We start from the raw sequence: 19,390 nt of genomic DNA, 5'->3' as shown, positions 1-19,390 counted from the left end.
TGAGCTGGAAAGATTCCAGAAGAAAGTATAGGTTTTAATTTAATTTTGTCAGCTGTTATTGAGAATTTGCCTATGGGTAACTTGCTTTTCTGCCTTCTAGCCTACTAGGGCTTTTAAACTAAGAAAAGTTGCAACCATTTTTGGTTTTTTGTACAAGATACTACATTGTCTTTAGTACCTTGATGTTTAGTAAGCAGAGGAGCCAGATGAGGTACACTGACTAAAGAATTTAATGTGTTAGTTAGCCTGCATGGGAGGGTTGTTGAAACTTAAATGCACATAAAATTCAGGAAGACTGAGCAGAATAAATCACTTTGAGCAAAATGCTAGGTTGCTTTTCATAGTCAAAAATAAAAATCAGTATAAACAAAGGAGCATCAGTAGCAGCACCACCAATAATAAGAGCAGGAGTCCAACTAGGAGGTTGAAGAGGAGCAGGCAGCATAGGATGGCTGCAGGGACAAGGACATTGCTTGGACAGCCCACATCACACCATCCTGCTCTGCAGCTTCTCCTGCCACAGGCAAGGCTCTGTACTCCCCTGTTTTTACATCTTCAGTGTCCATGGGAGGCATCCTGGATAGTCCCTAACACCTTGGTGGCATGTACTGGTGAAAGTGCGAGGGAAAACTGGTCAGACTGGGACTCAAGAAAACTGTTCTCAGTTCTCACGGCACCTCAAGGATGCTATTGTAAGGCAAACCCAAACCTCTAAGTCCAACAACTACACACGTGGTGGGTGTTTAGGGGTCTCTCCTGCAACAGGCACACACAATCAGGTGGAGTTATTCAAGTGATGCAAACCTTTTCTTGCCCAGCAAAGGAAGGTTTTGCAGTATTTTGTATTGCCTTAAATTTTAAATGAGTCTACAGGAAAAATAAATAAGGTAGAATGACAACCTGCTCCTGCCCTTTGCTTTGTAAAGCACTGCAAATGTTTCCTGTCTTCACTGTTTTGTCTTTCAAAGCTTCATTGCACTAATCAGTCTGCATGCGGTATCTGGTAGCTGCAATGGAAAATAATATAGTGCTCTGACTTCAAACTGTCTCCCGTGTAATTCAGAGCCAAACTGCAGCACCTCATAGAGAATTTAAAATTATCCTCGTAACTACAGTGCCTTGTACCCTAAAAATGTCAAGCATAATCAAGATAAAAGATAACTGAAGCAGCACAAGGAAGATTTCTGTGTAATGTATCTTATAAATTAAGAAAAAGCTTTTGAACTTCAGTTATTCATCAAAAAAGAAATGTCTTTGGATTACTTCACAGTCTGGGTTAGAAAGATATTAGATGATTTTATGAAATACCTTTATAATATTTTCCACTATTTTGATTTTATTACATTAAAGAAGTACTTTCTATCAAAGAGTCAATCCTTTGAGCTAATTAGAGAGTAAGAAATCTGTATAAAGAAAAATAATTTAAAAAATGTATGGACATCACTTTCACATTATTTTATGCTTCCTTTACATATTAGTCCTGTAATAACATAAAATGAAAACAGAATGGGTCAAAGGAGATATCAGCGGGTTGAGTACCATGCTCATTTTTGTTATGACACATTCAATGCAGAGGAAAAAATAGATATTCAGAAAGAAGTAAGAAGAACAGAAACATCCCTACATAGATTGAAGAAAGTAAAATAGTTAATTTTGTAGAATAAACAGGTAAGTCATAAGCTCTACAAGCAAATGAAGATGAGACAGAAAAGAAGAAAAGGATGTTTTTGCCCTTTATTATTATTATTATTAACCAAAACAACACAGAAACCAATGAAACCTGAAAGAGAGATGTTTAAAAAAAATAGATAAAAATATTTTCTCCCACTGAAAGTAGAATTAATGTACGGAACTCCTTGCCACTGGATGTAATATTGGAAAGAACTTCCTTCTCTTTCTGCTGGATGCTATAAAAGGGTTCAGAATATGAAATATGCCTTAACAAAGACAACTGGAATGACCTGGGATACTAAGATTTTATTTTATTTTTATTTTTTTAAATTTATTCACTGACTCCCAGGGTAATAATTTCCATGTGGATTTTACTGTTAACTTTATAGTGCTCAGGATATCACCTGAAATTTTCAACATAAACTTACAACCCCCTTAGCCTCAGGTATCAACACAGCACTAATTTACTTGGGCTGGGAAGAAATCTCTGCCTGTTTGCAACTTACATTAGAACTGATTACTGCAAGCCATTTGACTTCCTTATGTGACACAACTGATACTGAAGAAATAAATACTAGGCTGGTTGAACCAGCAGCCTAAGCCAGGAGGAGAACGTTAAGCCAAAGATTAAGTATTTATCCAGTAAAATAAACTTACCCAGTAAGATAAATGTTTAGACTAACACAAAATAAACTTAATCCATGTAAAACATACAAGAGGTGTAACAACACTGATTTAAGGAGGATTCTTTTTTTTTTTGGGGGTGTGTGGGGACTGCTTAAAGGCTTCTTAAGTATTGTTCTCTACCAAGCCAATCCGGAGTGATAGTAAGTAATTATGATGCAGTAATTAGAATACTGCTATTTTTCAGTGGTTTTACTTGCAAAATTTTTCAGGAATCTAATGAAAATAATCTCTTTAAGACCACTGTGAAAGTCAGAGTGGCCAACTATTTTGAGCAAAAGGATATTACACCTCCTTTTCCAGTTATTCCACCCTGCTTACTTCCAGCCAAAAAGGTGAGTAAGGTTCCTATTTCTTCAAGACCAAGATAAAATAAGTTAATACACATTAATCTGCCTTTTTACTGCTTCTATTTATTCTCCAGTTTTCAAGTAGAATTATGAGCTGATGTTCTCTTTCTCCCATGTTTTCTAACATATATAACTTGTCACTAAATGGGTGACATCACTCAAATTTAGCATCTCCAACCATAAATTTAATACCTGGGTGCTTATTAGTTTATTGACACATTGTAGAAGCATGAATGCTTTCTACATGTCAGAAGGGAACCTTTTCCACTTCCAGGTCAGCCCACAGGATTTAACCACAGAGAGTAGTTAACATGAAAAGTTTGTCCATTTCACATGGAAAGTTTTTTCAACAGACCCGGTCTTCATGTAGAGACAAGCACAAAGATTTGTCTTGAAAGTGTTTTAAATTCCAGATTGGCCAAGTTTCCTTATAGTCTGAAGTGAACAGTCACAAAACAGAAGGCTCGGTGAGTAGGGAAATATAGCTATAAATCAACATGCTACTCTTTCTCCATCCAACAGTGTCTACTATTTTTAATGTTAAAGCTTTCTTTTATTTTCAGAATTTTGTTCTGTATTGTTTTGTTTTTCCCTCTTTACAGTATTTTGCAAATAAACTGTCAAACCACTTTACTGAGGGAGTATTCTGACAGAATAAATAAAATAACAGATTCATTTTAAAATTCTGTCTCAAGAACACATTTATTTTGCAGATCAGTAAATTTATTTTTGTAAAGGTAATTATCTACGGACTTCGCTGTTCTAGGTTCTGAACAAATGCACAGAAAAGACAGTCCCTACCCGACAGCATATCATCTTCATAGAGTGATAAGCACTATTGTCTCCATTCAGCAAGTGAAGAAAACAAGTAGAGACACTGAAGACAAGACTCAATTGCCCAAACGCAGGTACCCAGAGCTGTTTTAAGCCTCTTCATTTATCTAAAACGTCTTGCAGATATGGTACAGGACACATGGGAAACCCGTGCTCTCCTGAAAAGCATCTGGAGGCCACATATATTTAATACTATTCCTATATATAAGAAAGCAAATCCAGTTTTCAGTGTCACATAGGAACACTGGAAAAAAACACGAGTCAAACCTGGACAGCTTGAGCTCTATTCCGATGCATTAACCATAAGATCATCCTTACTATTATTATCATTTCACATCAGGTAAACTATTATAAGCTTGTGAATACTTGAGAGAGAAGCAATCCAAAATGTGCCTTGTCCTGTTATGAACTCCATGTTCAGCTGATGAAATTACTTGCAGAGTCATGGTCAGCTTCAACAAGATACTTACTTGAACTCATATTTCCTTTTGCAAAGGCAGAACTGCAGCCACTGTAACATTTCTTTTGCTGAAATAGCAAAGAAAAATGGTTCTTGTATGTATCATGCTCCGTACATTTGCCAGTACACACCGGTTGGAATCAATCCTGCCTCACCTTGTACACGAGTTTTTGTCACCTTTTGTAAATATGTGGTTCCAAAGGCACGATCCAGTCTGTCTGAGATGCCAAGTACACTCAGCAGGGAGATGCAGGTGCCAATGAAGAACTAAAGGAAGATAAAATATGTCTAGCTCCATGGGATTTTTCTTCTCCAGCAGCTTTGATGGCTGTCTGTGTGCTTCTGAGTCCAAATAAAGTCAATCAATACAGTCCGTATAAGTTACGTGACTACCACTTCCACCGAATATAGACAGCCAACAGAAAACATCAGATACCTTCATCCACTCAAGATCTGGCCCATTAGCTCTTTGATGGCAGTGGCAGCACATGCATGCTCCCAGCTAGTATTGCTCTAGTGCTAGGCTTCCTCATGCACACCCCTCATCGTCTCTGAAAGCCCTCTCCTGCTGCAGGGAGGCACAACCCCAAGAGAAGGACTGTAGCATACATTCGGTGGCTATCGCTTAGATGCTGTTACAATTAGACATGCCAAAGTCTTTGGTCTCTTCTACCTACAGGTCAATCACACCAAATTTCTTAAGCAGCAGGCACTCATTTCTCCAAACAAGCCCAATGAGAATATACATGGGTAAATGAAGGTAATCACCTGAGGCAGATCCAGACTTCTGCACGGTTAAACAGTCATTGAATGAAGCAGGCCTGCAACACTCCCTGGGATATAAATGGGGATTCTACTGCTCCAAAACACTCTATTTCCATCAATTATTTCTTCAATCAAATGTGCATGTGAACAATCTCACAGACTAATCAAGGACATTTTAAACTTCATAGTGTGAGATAACTTTTTTCCTTCCTTCCTTCCTTCCTTCCTTCCTTCCTCCCTTCCTTCCTTCCTTCCTTCCTTCGTCAAGTAAAGGCTGGTAAAATTTCATGTTGTGAATTGAACTGTATATTAAATATAAATATATTTATATGGTGTTACATATCACATAGGTCTGAAATACTCGGAAAAAAAGACATCTTTAGCCTCATGATGTGTCCAGGAAGAAGAGAAGAATTACCTCTTTGCTTATACACTGGTTGAGGGATCTAACAGCCACAGCATGCAACTGGGGATTGGAAATGTCAGATCAGAAACACAAATAGTTTTGAACAAGCTGTTCCTGAAAATGTGCATACAGGAAGATCTCTTCCTTCCCCCCATGCCCCATTTTCTAGTGTTCTCTAATTCCATTAAAATAATTTGGAGACAGCCCCGCTTGAGCTAGTTTTGATTTTCCAGTGTCCTGTGAAACCTAGAAGCTGAGGACTGTGAAATGAAAAACTGCAAAGCGAAAGATTCCCTTGCTGTTTTGCCCAAGTTAAAACTTGTCCTTACTACACAGAATTAGCATGCCCATCACTGTCCATGCAGCATCTTGAAGGAGATATGATAATTGTTTTCACTTTGGGATATCAAGGAAATCTGACAAGCATTGTACCGAAAAGGTCTTGGCATTTTGCAATGATCATTCTTACATCAACTGCAGCAGAGAAATATGTGATCAATTCAAAATCAGTTCTAAAGCTTGCTGCTCATTGACTATGCATGATTTAATGAATACTTTGCTGATCTTCTGAATACCAAAAAAAGCATTAATGGAAGCTAGTTGAACATCAAAGTTTGCATTCTGTCATGAGTGTTGTTCTTAACGCACATGATATGATTACACCAACTCATCAGTTCTTCAAAAGGGTATTAAAATCATAAACTGGCCCTCACCAGTGAAAATACATAATAACAGCTAGTATTTTAATTAGGGTTTTCTAGTTGCCATTTAAATATAGCTTGATAGCAGGTGGGTTAAAGCAATAAGTCAAAAATCTTCAAAGTATTTGCATTCTCCCCCACCACACAGTTCAATTTTGCAGCTTAAGAGACAGATAACAAAGAGACATATAACAATAGAAAGAAAAAAAGATTTTTTTTTAAGTTAACTTTTTCTTTACAAAACCAAAATGTCATTATTATGATCGGTGATGAACCAATTAAAGTATTCCACATGATCAACACATTGCAGAGAATGACATCTTGATAAATTATTGACAGAGAAGGCTACAGTTTCAGTTTTTCATACAAGGATTTAGCTTTGCTTTAAATCAAATAAAGAAGATAACTTCTTCCAAAGCCAAGGATTTAGAAGGCATAGCAGTTTCTGAAGTTATGCAGCACACAGACAAAGTTTTCTTTAGGCAGGGGTAAGGTTTACTTTACTTACCCTTTACCTAGAAATGGGCAAAGGCGGTGTTTATAGACCAAAGCAAGGACTATGCCAGTATTAAAATGATTCTGTGGGAAGGCTTTCAAGATAAAGAAGCCGAAACTGCCCCCAGGGGACTACTAAAACCTGAGAATACAGTAGTACAGATTGATGCATGTAAGAACCGTGCTGATCCATAAACACTTCAAAAATAGTATTAATGACTCCTCATTGGAGATCGAAGGCTTGTACGTATCTGATATTAGTAGTGTAAGAGATTAAGTGCATGGAGATCAATGCAATGAAAGGAAATGCAATTGATTCTGCAAAGGAAAACCATCAGAGTAACTGTAAAAGACGAATACTTCTGCATGCAGTGACAGCATCTAGCAAACAAAGCACAGAAGAGTTATCACCTGTAAAATGTGCAAATATGCCTTGTGAAATAAATGTTAAGACCTTAATTTTGCTTTCATTGTCCATGGACAACAAAGAGACTAAGAAGTCAGATGGAATGGAAAAACATTCCTTCATGTCTTCAAATGAAGTTTTTTCTATTTCTACGATCCTGGCTGCCCCAGATGCAGCAATTTGCACAGCAGGTTCCAGGCTTCACTTCTTGATCTTCTGGAGCTCCTCTAGGTTACTGGAGGCTCTTGGAAACCTTGAAGAACATCAGAGTGCCTGTGGCTGCTGGGTAAAGATAGCTCTGATAGTCTGTGGCTTGTAACCAACTCAGGTTTGGTATCCAGCACTGACTGGAGCAACTACCCTCGCATATTGAAGACCTTGAGACAGAAGAAGCTCCCAAGGGAGGGTTTGGCTCTCCAGGTCTGGGGTTACAGGGATGGCTGGGGCTTATCATTGGTGCTGGTGTAGATGCCTGCAGGAGTTAGGAATGGGTGGAGACTGTGTTCACGAACAAGCAGTTAGAGAAGGGCAGATGACTGAAATATCACAGGTGGACCTGACTGCAGAAACTGCAGGGAATGTGAAAGCTGGGGACAGGCTTGGCCACAGACACCATGTAGTTCAGGATCACGAGCATAAGAAGCAAGGAAAAAAGATGGATGACAGCCCTGGACTTCAGGAGAAGAGTCTTTGGCCTGTTCAGGGAGCTGCCTGGAAGAATTCCATGAGACAAGGCTCTGGAGGGAAGAGGGGTATATGAAAGCTGTTGGATTTTCATATTTCACCTCCTCCAAACTTAAGAATGATTAATTCTGACTGTAGGAAACCAAGCAAAGGTAGCAGAAAGCCTGTGTGGATGACCACTGATCTCCTGACCCAACTCAAACATTAAAAGGAAGCATACAAAAGGTAGAAGAAGGTGGACAGATGAGCTGGAAGGAATATAGAGACACTGTCTGTGCATGGATGCGGTTCAGAAAACCAAAGCCTATTTGGAGCTGATTTCTATAAGTGACATGAAGGACAACAAGAATGCTTAGGGAAAGTCTAGGGAAAATACAAGTCTGCTGTGAAAAAATAATATATATATGTATATATATATATTAAGAATTTTGTATAAATAATTTATATTGCAATTCCTCCTTAGGAACAGTTAAGAATGATAATCTTACATAAACCTTACTAAAATCACATTTGTGATTTTATCTATGTCTATAGTATTCAGTAGAGTTTGGAGTTTTTTTCCTCAAGAGATGTTAAGGTTCCCTTTGGAAAGCAGAAGAGTTTGCAAGATCCTCTGGTTCTTAAGGTCTTTAGAGACAATCTAAACTGGCAGTCAAGGTAAAGTCCTGTATAATAGCCTATAGGAGTAACAACTGAATTCTATGATCTAGAGACACACTTCCCCCCCTCCTCCCACTCCCTTTTTTAACAAAAAAAATGGACACAGAAGAGATTTTTGTCTTCATTCTCTCAGCCTAAGTCCTTAACTGCATTAATATTCTGCTCAGATTTCAATAATCTTCATATTTTTGTCATTTCACCATTACAAATACAATCTATTTCTATTTATATTCTGTGAAGATGCTAGTCCATAACATGTACAGATTCTAATCACACCTAGAATCCACCGGAGTCCAGCCAAATAAGCAATTATTATGACTTGGAAGATTTAAAAATAGGTATGTTTTAAGAAAAATATTCTGTCCTATTTTCTGTTCTTCGAGGAAGAAAAGAGGGTTTATTTCACATCGACAAAGAGAACTATGTCTGCTTGGAATTTCTTGCCCTGGATTCTAATGGGGTTATTTTAATTTATAACTGCCTTGTTGTATTAAAGTATGTATCAGTAAATGTACCATTTAGTATGGAGCTCTGATTCTGCTTTTAAGTTCTGCTTGATGGATTATCTTGTATGCTGTAACCTAATATCACTGATGTCTATGTAGAGCATCACTATAAATTAGATTATTTAATGTGAGATGATACAGTGTTTCATTTTAACTATTTTATTGTGTTATAGAATGAATATCTAGCTAAGAGGAGCACGTAGATTACTTGCCAGCATAAAAAAAATAGCAACTGGTTTCCTCCAGGTACACGACTGTCCTTGCAGAGTTAATATTTCTCTCTCATATGTTGTTTAGTAACAGAAACCAGCAGCATTTATTCCAGGAGCTGAACAGCATGTACTAGTAGACCCAACGGTATTGTTCTTGAAGTTTTCTCATAACTCTGATCAATGTCTGTGGAATGCAAGACCACCTCTGTAAACAAAGGTGAGCTGTTCCACAGCCTCTTAGGTTGTGCTCCCTAGTCTGCTTGCCCTGTCTTAAAACATAGTATTTAAACATACTGTTACTAATGACTGCTGCTTTATAAAGTAAAAGGAAACTATTTTCATGAAAAAAAAAAGCAACTTTCCAAAAGCAACTCTTGTAACTTCCTAAGTACTTATTTTAATGGACTATGTCTACAAACCACAGCTGTAAAAGATGCCAGAAACACTTATGTACAGAACCAAGCATACACTTCTAGATGTTAGATCTTTTAAATGAAAAATGCTCCTAACCAGAAGATACATGCTTAATATCCCTTTAACGCAACCGAAGTTAAAGGAATTTCAACATCTTAGATCTCAAGGAGGGAATTATTTTCAGTGGAAATGACCGTGTGCACTGTCAGGAATTTTGCATGTTTGTGCAACTGCTGTAGCATACAATGAGATGCTGTAACATATAATGGAAGAGAATTCAGTACTTTACTTATAGTACAACAAGATGCTCTGTGACATAAAGAAAAAATGGTCTGAGCTAGCAAATCCATCTATACATGAATTTCTGGTAGGAACATACTCAGTGTGTGCATGTCCACAATGTTTAATGTTTTAATCCTTTAAGTCCACTGGGGGGTACGGTTATATTGCCATCTTCATACTGTAACTAAACCAGAAAAAGTAACATCTACAAAGACATTGAGAAAATCTATAGCAGTGGCGATCCTCCAGGGGTGGTGCCCTAAATGCTTCATCATCTTATGTCTCTCCTATTCAGATGTAAGAGAAGTGAATTTTTCTCTGATTTATTGGTGAAACATCTATGGCAAATCATCAATTGAATTTTTTCTTTGAAATCCTTCATGTCCACAGAAAGGGCAACAAGCTATATATAGTAATCACCTGTATCATTTTTTCAGTAACATTTATTGAATCCTCTTCACTTATCTTAAATGCCTTACTCTTTTGTCACTGGTGAAAACACATCACCAAGAATGCTGAAATGGGAAAGGACACAACCATTTTCAGCAGAGCTCACAACATTGAGCATGCCAGACATTCCCTTTAGTGAACGAGAACTGTACATATAAAGCCTACTGATGTCAGAGGAAGTGACAAGCATGTGCAAAAATAAAAAATAGGGCACCAAGGCCACTGTAACCAAAGAGCAGAGCATCAAAAGGAAGCAAAAAAAACCTCAACCAACCAACCAAAAAAAGAAAAACATACTACTTTTTCAGTGTAATATATTTCACTGGGGATTTCCTAAAAACTGTATTCTAACACTGGGAAAGGGGATGAAGGGAAGGTTTATTCTGAAACTCATGCTTTTACCAGAATGCAGAAATCATGCAAAAAACTGTCCTCTAACTCTGAATAGGGCATATATGGGAATTAGAAAGGAGGAAACCACTTCTTCCTTGCAACTAATAAGATAATCAAGCCAGAATAATTAAGTACAGCAGACCACAGCTAAATAGAGATTCAGAGATCATTGTAAAAAGAAAAGGTGAGAGAACAGCAGCTTAAAGATGATAATATAAACATCTATGAAATAATAGTGAAAACAAATAGACCCACAACAATTATACACACAGCAATTCAAATGCTTTGCCGGATTAGGAACAACAATGGATGATTCAGTACCTCCTGTGAAAATTGTCCTCCTCACCTGATATCTATGCAGCCCTTCTGCCTGGAACCAAACTGGCATAACAGGCACAAATTCAGAAAAGGAAAAAACTGCTAATTAGAGGAGTCACTCCAGTTTAGTTCCAAGTGTCATCACTTAACCAGCATTTTGCATCTAGATATCCTAGTTAGCAAGACATTATGCTACAGTGTTGAAATGATTTGATAACAAATTAAATGGATTGGTTCTGGCCCTGTGCAGCAGGATCTATCATTCAAACCTTTTATACACGAATTAACTCCAATATTTCTCTAAATTGCATTGCACTTTTTTTTGACAGCAATATCTATAACAACAAGCTGTTTACCAGCATTAGCATTCATGGTTTGAGAGCACCTGCAAAGTCCTAACATGGTAAGGACTGAAAGACTTGTTCCTCATTCCCCCTGGTATTTGCATTTCACTGAAATTGAGATTTCTTATTGCACCTGCTGTGAAACATAACTTTTATTACTTTAGAACCAATTATACACTTGATTGCTGCATAATCTGCAAGAATAAAAGGTAGCTCCTGCTCCAAAAGAGTTGACACTGAAAATGGTTTATTGGCTCTGAATGCAGAAGAAACCCTTTCTGACCACTCTGTGGGTATGCAGTAAACGTAAGGTCAGTTAAAACTTCCAGCAGCTAAATACAATTATAATACTTTTCCTACATGACTTTGATAGTTTAAGGAAATAGTGGAAACAGTAGAAGACTGACTGGCCAGGAGAACCTCACAAAAATGTTTCTCTTTGCTGAAGAGTAAATACTATGATGTGTGAGAGAGGTTTTTGAATTATAACTGCTGCCTCTAAAGTTGAGCAGAACTGCATCCCCCAGAATCTGATGTGTCATCATTATCATTAATATCTGTCAGGACTGTTACAGCTTAAAAAAAAAAAAAAAGAAAAAAAAAGAAAATAGAAGCATGGCAGAAATTATTCTGACAGCTGGAATTCAACAACTCCTGCGAACTGTACCTTAGTGTTGGCACTGTGAATACTCACTGCACATTATTAAAGTAGTCTTGCAGCTTGGGCCTTCCTTATGACAACAGGGCTCAAGTACATCCTTAGCGTGTCCTTGAAGCAAACATTTTAAACCTAGATGTGCTCATTTTGGAGTAACTTAGACAAAAGCATCCAGAAAACCTCTTTTTTTTTTTTTTTGTTTTTTTTTTTTTTTTGTTTTTTTTTTTGGATTCTTTGGGCACTTCAGCTACAGACATGCACTAGATGGTCTCGCTCCTGGAGACTTCAGCCACACAGACAAGCAAACCAGGAAAAGATCATTGCCTTTTTTTTTTTTTTTTTTTTGGATAAATAGAGAGGCCTGAGTCTGTCAGTCTCACAAATTCTATGAAAATTCAGATCAGTGTGATGGTAACGACTAACCATTGCACAGACAATATTGGGGAAAATATACTATAGAAAACTCATGTACATGCCCATGTACAGAACCCACTCTAAAAATCTAAAGATATAAAACATGAGACTCTTAAAATATTCCAGTAAAATCAATTAAGAGAAATTTTTCTCTTGTTTGTTGGATTGTTTGTTTTGTGGTAGAATTGAAACTCCATCAGGAGGAAAGTATGTTTTTGTTGAGTCACAAATGGCGAGATCAGAAAAGGACAGGAAATCCAAGATAAGCATACACAGAACAGGGCAAAAATAGAGCATAACACTTTTTTTTTTTTTTTTTTTTTTGCAGTTCTATCATGGCACCAACATCCTTATGTTGCTGAAGAGCATAATGCTTTGATTCTGTTTGAGAGAAATCCAGCCTATTCACTGAAAACCACCAAGCAACATGCTCAAGGTCACTGGGCTGATGCCATTGCATACTAAGAAGGACTTTGGGCTTTTTGACGCATCATGGAAAAAATGGATTTTTTTCAGTCCTTTTCACAGTCATGTACACCCAGTGAAAGTGAATATATCACACTGCTATTCCAGTTTAACACTGCTTTCCACCCTTTCTGCAAAGGCAAAAATAATGGTTCATATCATAGGATGAAAGAGAAGAAGGAGCCCTTTAATAATTGTCACATCTAGGGAATGTTTTAGCTCTTGTACTGAAGTTGGTGGCTCCTTTTCTATTGACTCAGAAGAAAAGCCTGACTCTTCCACGAGTTTTATTAGACTTTTAACTTGCTAAGTCTTTGGCTGAAATCTGAGAAAGGTTGAAGAATATATATATGTATATGTATGTATATATATGTATTTGTGAGATGCCAGAAGTGATGGTTTTTCTGCATTCTGATCTCCTGACATAGATTTTCTCAGTTCCAGTATCTGCCATTGTTTGCATAGACCTGTTGGCATATCTACAGGCTACTAAGAAGTCAAGAACCATGCTCTGAGGAGTTCATAATCTCAAAGCTGCCATATAATTTAATAAATAAGGACAAAAGAAAACAAGATAAATAGAAAATTGCTCCTGGGAAAGTTCCGCTCTTGATTCTAAACCACAAGGAGTTCTGCTGTTTATTCTAAACCACAAAGAAAGCAGATCATTCAGGCTTCTTCTGTTTCAGATTTGATTCTTTTTGAATGATTAGACGTGCAAGAGAGAAAGAGGTCAGACGGTGACCAAAAGTTGCCCTTGGAAGGAAGAAAAAATGGAAAGCAAAAGTTGTGGGACCAAACCATCTACTCATCTGTCCTACCTCTCCTTTGCATTGCCAAAGAATGAATCAGGAGATTTCAATGGAAAAGCTTTTAGTTTCCTGAAAGCTAGGGTACCTCAAGGTGATACAAACCCACTCACCCTTCACTCCCACCTTTTTCTGGGACTCTAACATATGCTTGTCCTTGTAACCTCCCAGGATCTAGGGAGCCAACACATAGTTTCCAGCATGTAACTTCATTCTATCCCACTTGACAACATTTCCTTCCTCCTGCAACACAACCCGGCCTACACTTAGCAAACATTCACACCATCAGATCTGAAAAGACTTTGATTTTTCTCTGTGTTTGCACTCGATGTTGGCCTCACAGAAGGAGACAATAACTTCACTGGGAATTATATTCTGAGTAACTCAATTAGTCTTGAAGTTCAGAAGACTGAGCATTGTATATTCCCTTTATCTCATTTATAATGCTGGCAGATTTTTATTCTTATCTATTTTTTTGAGAAAAGCTTATTTCTCTTTGGCAATTCTCTTCTGATCATTAGCTATGAATAGATACACTACTGAATTACAGGCCAGCAGATTTACATATTTAGAAGCCAAAAAAGAAACATCCAGAACAAATCAACTGTTGCAAAATAATTCCAAAATTCATGTAAGATTAAATGGTTATAGGAATATTTGAAATTACTTTAAAAAATCTGCCATGCATCCCATAGAAGGAATGTGTACCAAACTTGATGTCTTAGGGAATTAAGATTTTACTGCAGTCTTAATAAAAATCAGTGGAAAGTGGTATCAATTATTTCAGTATTAAAAGATCAAGCTGGGAGTTAGAAAGCCTTTTCTTCTCCTGAACTGTATGTATTGCTTTTTTGTATACATAATTTGTCCATTTTGATATGAATATGTTTTCTTTCTTTATAGTTATGTTACTTTGGGAAAGAAGGCAATAGAGGAAGTAGATTGGTCATCTTATCTTTGGTGTGAAAGAAGTTAATCTTCTTTCTAAGATGGATATTAAATACATCCATTCAGCTTGGTAGAACTAACATAAATGTGAGTCAATAACATGCAGAGTCTCAGGGTGCCGAAGCACATAAGTCCACAGCAAAAAATATGATAGAGAGATGTCATTGTGAACAGAAGAAAATTGCTAATGCAACTCAGTATTATCTTTCCATTAACAGATGTACCTTTTGTTATATATTGCGAAGCTTAGTGTGTTAGACTTATAACAGAAAACACTAGCAAACAGCAAAGAATATATGCTGCTCTCTTTTTGCTTTCTTTGCCATATCCTAGAGGCAGTCTCTAGCTGTGTTTTCAGCTGATTGTACATTATCAGCTACCCAGAAGCCTAAAGATGTGAACTCATTGGTCTTCACGAATATAAGAGAGTTTGGTCAGCATCAGACCTCAATCTCTTGTGATTTGGAACAAACTGCTCAGCAGGGATCTGTTGGGCAGCAGGCTAAGGAATTTGAAATGGAACATGTTAGAGGACAGAACCAGGGCACATATGTGGGTGAAATGAGGAAAAACGAGCTTCTCTGAAGTCATTTTGCATAGAGGCAAAGGCTGCTGCATCTCCACTCCTACCAGATTTGAGGTCAATGACTTTCTGAAGCCTGATTTTCCTGATGGAGCAGAGGAGAGACCTTCTTGTTCCTGTAGCTGTTACTTTCCCTCTAAGCTAGTATGTAGACTTGCAATGACTATTGCAGTTTCTTAAATAATAAACTTTGAAAACAATTTAGTTAAGAATACAAAAAAAAAAAAAAAGAAAAAAGAAAACCCTGAAGAAAGCATTAGGGACAGGAGAGAGATGTTAGATTTCCTTGGCTACTTTTAAATCTCTCTCTTTTTTTTTTTTGGTATTAAAATTCCATAATCAAAAAAAGAAGTTGACATGTTTAATTTTCTTGTTACAATAGAGATTGTTTGGCATATGCTATCTCTTTACATTGGGTTTGCATCAGGAAATGAAGCCAGGGGACACAGCCAGGAAATCCGTGCTGTAAATAATGGGCAAATCCAAGATGGCAGCAGCCAGGGAACAAAACGAGACATTTCAGAACTTTTGCAGCATGAAAGGCTCCGTGAAACACAATGAATCTTGAACAAGCTGTTTTTGTTTGTTTGTTTGTTTGTTTCTTAAAGCATGCTTTGAAAACTTTCTACAATGCATTTCTACTTTTGTCCATTTTGCAGACAACTAAAGAGCAAATTCAGAGCAAATCTGTTCTAGATTTAAAATGTTTCTAGTGCCAAGTTTGCACATCTGGAGACACCCTTGTGAAGCAATAATATACTAACTAAATCATACTGTCTATTATAAATCTGTCCTGTGTCCAATACTGGGAGAAGCAGGTGCATCCTCTCAAAGAGCTTTCATAAAATCTTTTGCCTGTATTTTTAGCCACAATTACTTTGCAGTAAATGTATATATTTAGCAATTTTATAAATAATTTACATGATAAAACAAATCCCAAGAGATGCTAGTTGCTAACACACAGGTTTCAAGAATCTAGTTAGCAGAATATTCTCTGAATTAATTTACATGTTTGTTCTTTCGCTTACCAGCTGTTGCCCTTTTGGACCCCAACCAGCATACTGAAGCTTTGCATTGCTGACCTCAGGGGGATACAAATTCTGGGGATCCCTGGAAAAAGAGAAAAATAAAATTTCACCTTCAGGAGTGTCCTCATTTAAGCTGGTGCACACCCTCTTTTGGCACCACCATGACTCTATAAGACATCTTTCAGGAGGAATCACCTAATATTTGGTGCCATATTTTAGCAGACATTTTACCATATGGTAAGCACTATACTACTAGCAAGCATTGGTAAGATCAAACTTTTAACTGACAAATTCTGTTTCTTATTAACATGAAGTTAAACATTAGTTCCACCACCGACTTGCCTAAGCCTTAAGAATTAGTCAAGGGATGGCAAACAAAGTAATTGTATTTATCAACACTGATGATATCCACAAAGGATAAACAATAATTATATATTTCAAACATATTGCCACAAGAAAAATATAATGTCTTCTTCATCTCATGGCTTTTCTGCCAAATAATTTTCCTTTGAACAGGATGGCAGGAATGCTTAACAACTGTATAAGAACTGATACGCAGTTTGGCTTTGAAGGCAAAAGCTCCTATTAATACCAAATATCTCAATCTTTTAGAAAATAAAATCAAAAAGCTTTTCTTGTTCTTTCATCCACTACCTTCATTTCTGCAGCAGAACATCAGTGAGACACAGGAAATGCAATATAGAAAAAGGATTATTTTTTTTTGGGGGGTAAATGTCAGAGTAGCATAATATTATTTTATCACAGCACAGAAAGTAAAACTCTTCCATTGCCTTGATGGAATTTATACTCAGCACAAATAATTACATTTCATATTCTGAAGTCACAATGCTACAACTCTGTATATAGTAATGTTCTATGAAAAAGAGCACTAAAAAGGCCCATATACAGTATGTCTCACTAGCAGACCTCAAACAGCTTTAAAAAGTAAGCGTATTATCATCACTTGTCTATAGAAAGGAATAATGAGGCAAGTTGAGGCCAACATCACCCAAAACCAGAGAAATGAGACAATGTCTGCCTAGCCCTTAAGCAAAAGGCATCTCTACAGTGTTCATTACTTTGTTAAAGGTGATGTTTTCCAGATAATATTTTCCAAACAGAACAAACCTGAATGCAATAACTAGATGTTAACTGAACGCACTTGGTTGCCTGGTCTTTGAGCTGTGCTATACCATGGCTACACTCCAGCTCTGCCCATTTGTGCCGGATCTCATGTGGCAGAACCATCCCACTGCACCAGGGCTGTCACAGCACATCCAAAGGGAGCAGCAAGAGGAGTGTTTAGAAATATATTTTGTGTGGTTTATCAAATGTGAAAAAGGTGTTTTTCCTGCAAACGCCTGTTCAAAGGCCAGCTACAGGCCATCAGGGCAGACCTTAAATGAGGTGTGCTAAGGGGAGATGCCAAAGCCTACAGTGCCCCTTCCATAACTTTTGTGGTTGGAATGGCAATTTCCACACTCCTGCTACAGGGTGAGGGTCAGTGGTTATAAATCATAACCCGTAATGTCTCTGGGAAGAGGTCTGTGGAGCTGACTGAACAATACAGCACTCACAACAACAGGTTTGAGGCAGATGTGGAGGGGCAAGAGTGGTTTGCTGAGGCATTGACCCTTCAAGTAGAAGTGTATTGCAGGATGCCCCAACAGCATTTGACTCTACCAGCAATGTGTCACCCCAGATTGCTGCTGCTGGAATATAACTACATCTTTTCTTCTCATGATTAATGGTCTTTGCAGGAAGCCTAAAGTCACTTTTGTAAGATACGGATAGGAGAACAGGTAACAGTCATACTGAACTACTACTAACAGAAGATCCTATTCTGGATCTTTTCGAGCTTGTATGCATTAGCTGCTTAAGTTTCAAGTCAGTTCTCCTTGTTAAGAGTCAATCTCTTTGGTTACCTATCTTGATTATCTCAACAGAGAGTAACCTCTGAGTGCAGGAAAAAGAGAGAAAACTAGTGAATCAAATCAAAACCTCTTATGGTAGAAAAAAAGTACTTCACTATTTGACAAATTAATTATCTAGTTGTTGTCGGTTGGTTGGTTGGTTTGTTTTTATCCATAGTAAGAAGAGCAGCAAGATACTACAAATAGAGGGAGGAAATACCATCACCAAGTAAACAGATTAGACAAACTGTAAGAATTCCAACCTGTAATGCTTCAGATAACCCAGACAGAGCTAAGGGACAGACGTACCAATTACATTCAATAATTCAGACCAGAGCCCAGACAAGTCCTGTCAGTTCTGCTCACTGCATCATCTTTTAGAAGAGGACAACTCTAATGCAATGAGAAAAGCTGCACAAAACAGCTTTGCTAGCTGATAAGGTAAAAGACAAGACAGAAGGTAAAACGCTTGCATTCAGGCTACCAGCAAAGAGCTCTGCTGCAGAAAAATAAATAAATAAATATTATATATACATATATATATAAAAAAAAAGCGAAGTCATCTTCCCTTTCTCTGAGGAAAAATATCATTGCATCTACTGAATTAGTTCTTATGTTGTTCACAATGGCTGGGAAATTTTTCTTTTACCATAATCTTGTTTGTTTGCCTCGAAACCTTTTGATAAATATGCAGATAGAAGGCTGACTGATGGAATAGCATATTGCCTGGAGGTGCCTGATTTACAAACCACATTACAAACCCATACAAACCACATACAAACCCATAAACTGTCTCTAAATTCACTGTATCACAGCAGGCATGTTCAGAGCATGATCTGGACCACTGGAGGGAGGTGTACACCAGGCAGCCATCCTCATGCTCTTAATTATTATTTTCTACCATGGGATATAAAAGCAGTCTAAGTCTTTCCCCCAGAACACTCCCGAGAGATGGACATGTTCCTCATCTCTTATAGACTGAAGAGAATCCTTTTCCTGAGAACAGAACCATTCACTCCCTCACCTGTGGAGAACTTCAGCATCACCTGCAAGGGGTCTGAGAAGACATCTCTCCTTGTTCAGCATGATCTAGCAGCCTTCAGAGAAGCTTCAGGGATCAGCACACAGGCTGTATTGTCAGTGGCCTGGTGAGACTGGACTGGCAGCGTGCCTGAAGATGGCATGAAAATGAAGTTCACCTAATTGTAGGCCCTACCATGAAAGAGCAGATTCCTAGACACTTACTTGGACGATGTTGGGTGCATGGTCTGTGCTGGAATGAACATGGACTGCCTCCCTGGCATCTCCAAGCAACCCAGTTACAGACTGTTCTGGGTCTGGCTGGGATGGAGTTAACTTTCCCTGCAGTGGCTGTTGAGGCCCTGCTTCCCAGGACATGGCCAAACATCACTCATTGTTGGGAAGTAGAGAAAAAAGTAGAGAATAATTGTTTTTCTTCCTTGTGTGCTTCTGCACAGCCTTTTTTTTGTTTTGTTTTGTTTTTTAATGAATTATCCTTATCTCAAGGGTATTTCAA

General features: G+C 37.7%; 1 protein-coding gene across 3 annotated transcripts in view; it reads right to left on the bottom strand.

The window, feature by feature from the left end:
• DPP6 (dipeptidyl peptidase like 6) overlaps window positions 1–19,390 on the bottom strand; it is a 414,546-nt gene that overhangs the window by 85,986 nt on the left and 309,170 nt on the right. For all 3 annotated transcript variants that reach the window (XM_080578557.1, XM_080578559.1, XM_080578558.1), the window contains exon 7: window positions 15,941–16,022. In XM_080578557.1, coding sequence (XP_080434683.1) covers window positions 15,941–16,022 — 82 coding nt within the window. The remainder of the gene's footprint in view (window positions 1–15,940; window positions 16,023–19,390) is intronic.

The sequence above is a fragment of the Anser brachyrhynchus genome (assembly GCF_964034855.1).
Source record: "Anser brachyrhynchus genome assembly, chromosome: 2".
Classification (NCBI taxonomy): Eukaryota; Metazoa; Chordata; class Aves; order Anseriformes; family Anatidae; genus Anser; species Anser brachyrhynchus.
This window is presented reverse-complemented; position numbering and strand designations above follow the sequence as displayed.